Source organism: Lactuca saligna, chromosome 4 (assembly GCF_052625555.1).
Source record: "Lactuca saligna cultivar CGN05327 chromosome 4, ASM5262555v1, whole genome shotgun sequence".
In the NCBI taxonomy this organism is placed as follows: Eukaryota; Viridiplantae; Streptophyta; class Magnoliopsida; order Asterales; family Asteraceae; genus Lactuca; species Lactuca saligna.
In genome coordinates this window covers 30,340,721-30,342,502 of record NC_136420.1, presented here as the reverse complement: position 1 = coordinate 30,342,502, position 1,782 = coordinate 30,340,721, and the positions used below count along the sequence as shown (strand labels likewise).

The following is a 1,782-nucleotide window of genomic DNA, read 5'->3' as shown; positions in this document are numbered from 1 at the left end:
GTATGAATATGATTGATTGATCTCCATATAATATGTGTTAAAAAAGTTCTGTTTTATATCAGCTTTCTAATTATTTGGTTTAACTCATGTGATGGTTGGTGATTTATTTATATATGCAATGCAGGAAGAAAAGAGGAAATTGCATGCTTCAACTTTTGGTGAAGATCGAAGAGGAATCTCAATGTCTCGTTTAACTGCAGAAGATCTCAGATATCTGTTTTTGGGGGTGGGGGTGGGAGGCACTCCTTAACTAACTTTCTAAATCATCTGCCAACAAAATGGTCACTGGTTTTTGGGCATAATTACAAAAATGGCTTTTTGTATTTTGTGTAAGTATACTTGCTGTTGATGCTTATCATACCTAAAGTCCAAAACTTAGTCAGTCTGCTTACTTTTTGCCGTTTAATAACTAACTGTCTACACCAAATCTTATTAAAATTCACCTGCTCAGACCACCCGATAAGATGTGATGTCTTATAAAAATATATAGTTGTTGCTTCTTTGGAATTTTTAAAGGGAAAATGCCATAAAAATCCTTAGGTTTGCAAGTTTTTGTTGGTTTTACCTAAAGTAGTATTTTAGGTCCATTAATGTCTCAAATTTGCAACATTTTTTTTTTCTTTCAATTTTACCCTTTTTGTAAATTTATGAGGTAAAACTGAATATTTCTGACAAACTTAAAGGCTTTAATGACCCAAAAACAAAACTTAAGGGCTTTTATGAAAAAGAAAAAAGGGTAAAACCGAACATTTCTCCCAAATGTAAGGGCTTTAATAAACCAAAGGGTAAAATTGAAAAAAAAAATTGCAAATTTGAGGCACTAATGGACATAAAATACGACTTTGGGTAAAACCGACAAAAACATGCAAACTTAAGGTTTTTTATGACATTATTCCATTTTTAAAGGCAATACAAGTTTATGCAAAACTAAAAAAAAGTAAACACCATTCAGGACCCTGGCAAAGAGTGGTTTTCAGGCTTGAACCTGTAATCATAATTGTGGCTTATTGACTTATTCCCTCCTTTCCACTAGGACAAGCATTCATGTTGGGAGAAATATTTTAACTAACACTCAAGTTCAAAACAAGAAGAATACTACATATTGCATGCACTAATACTTCTTAGCTAGATTCTCAGCATTCCGGCCCTCCAGTGAAACCCCAGGAAATATAACCTATATACACAAATAACATTAATAACACGATTAGATTACCTGCCAAAATCTTAACAAGTTGTAGAATGTACTCAAAATGCAATCCAACTATTGCATGTAACTAATTATAATCATTTTAAACAAATTTTGTGTGAGGCTATGTCACCCTTTTGCACTATACCATGGAAGAGAGTTTTAGCTTACATCTAGATCCTTCTGCTTACTTTTGTCCCTCCTCATCTTGTTTCTTGGAAGCTTTTTTCCAGTCATTGCAAGATAATCTTCTTCAATCTCTTCTCTAGTAAGCGTGATCAATAATTTTGGTTTCTCGTTTTCTGGATCCTCACACATCTTGTTCTTAGAAACCGGGTTTTCACCTTCTGAAGGGACCTTAGAAGAGGAAACCTTGGATCCATGGTTACCAGCCCGATTAGGCTCCTTTAGTTTGGCTGGTTTAGACTTGATATCAACTTCAGTGGATGTGGAGTTGCTGCTGTGGTTCTTGAACCGAGGTTGCTCGGAAACAGGTGGTGTTCTCATGGGTGCACCCCTTGGGAGCCGTTGATTTCTCTCCTTACTAGGCCACTTCAATTCATCTGGCATGTTAAAGTAATGTAACTTCTTGTTAA

At 35.1% G+C, this 1,782-nt stretch overlaps 1 protein-coding gene across 1 annotated transcript; it reads right to left on the bottom strand.

Moving 5' to 3' along the window:
• Positions 1-935: 935 nt before the first annotated feature.
• Positions 936-1,782, bottom strand: LOC145038395 (uncharacterized). Its single transcript, XM_078986774.1, has 2 exons — positions 1,358-1,782; positions 936-1,174 (listed from the first exon to the last, which is right to left on the bottom strand). The coding sequence occupies exons 1-2, from the start codon at positions 1,754-1,756 to the stop codon at positions 1,112-1,114; spliced, it is 462 nt and encodes a 153-aa protein (XP_078842900.1). The 5' UTR covers positions 1,757-1,782; the 3' UTR covers positions 936-1,111.

Bases quoted from the DNA above. Each gene is read 5' to 3' on its own strand.
- LOC145038395 (XM_078986774.1), bottom strand. From the start codon at position 1,756: ATGCCAGATGAATTGAAGTGGCCTAGTAAGGAGAGAAATCAACGGCTC. The intron at 1,175-1,357 runs GTAAGCTAAAAC...TTGTGTATATAG, and splicing joins GTAAGCAGAAGGATCTAGAT to GTTATATTTCCTGGGGTTTC.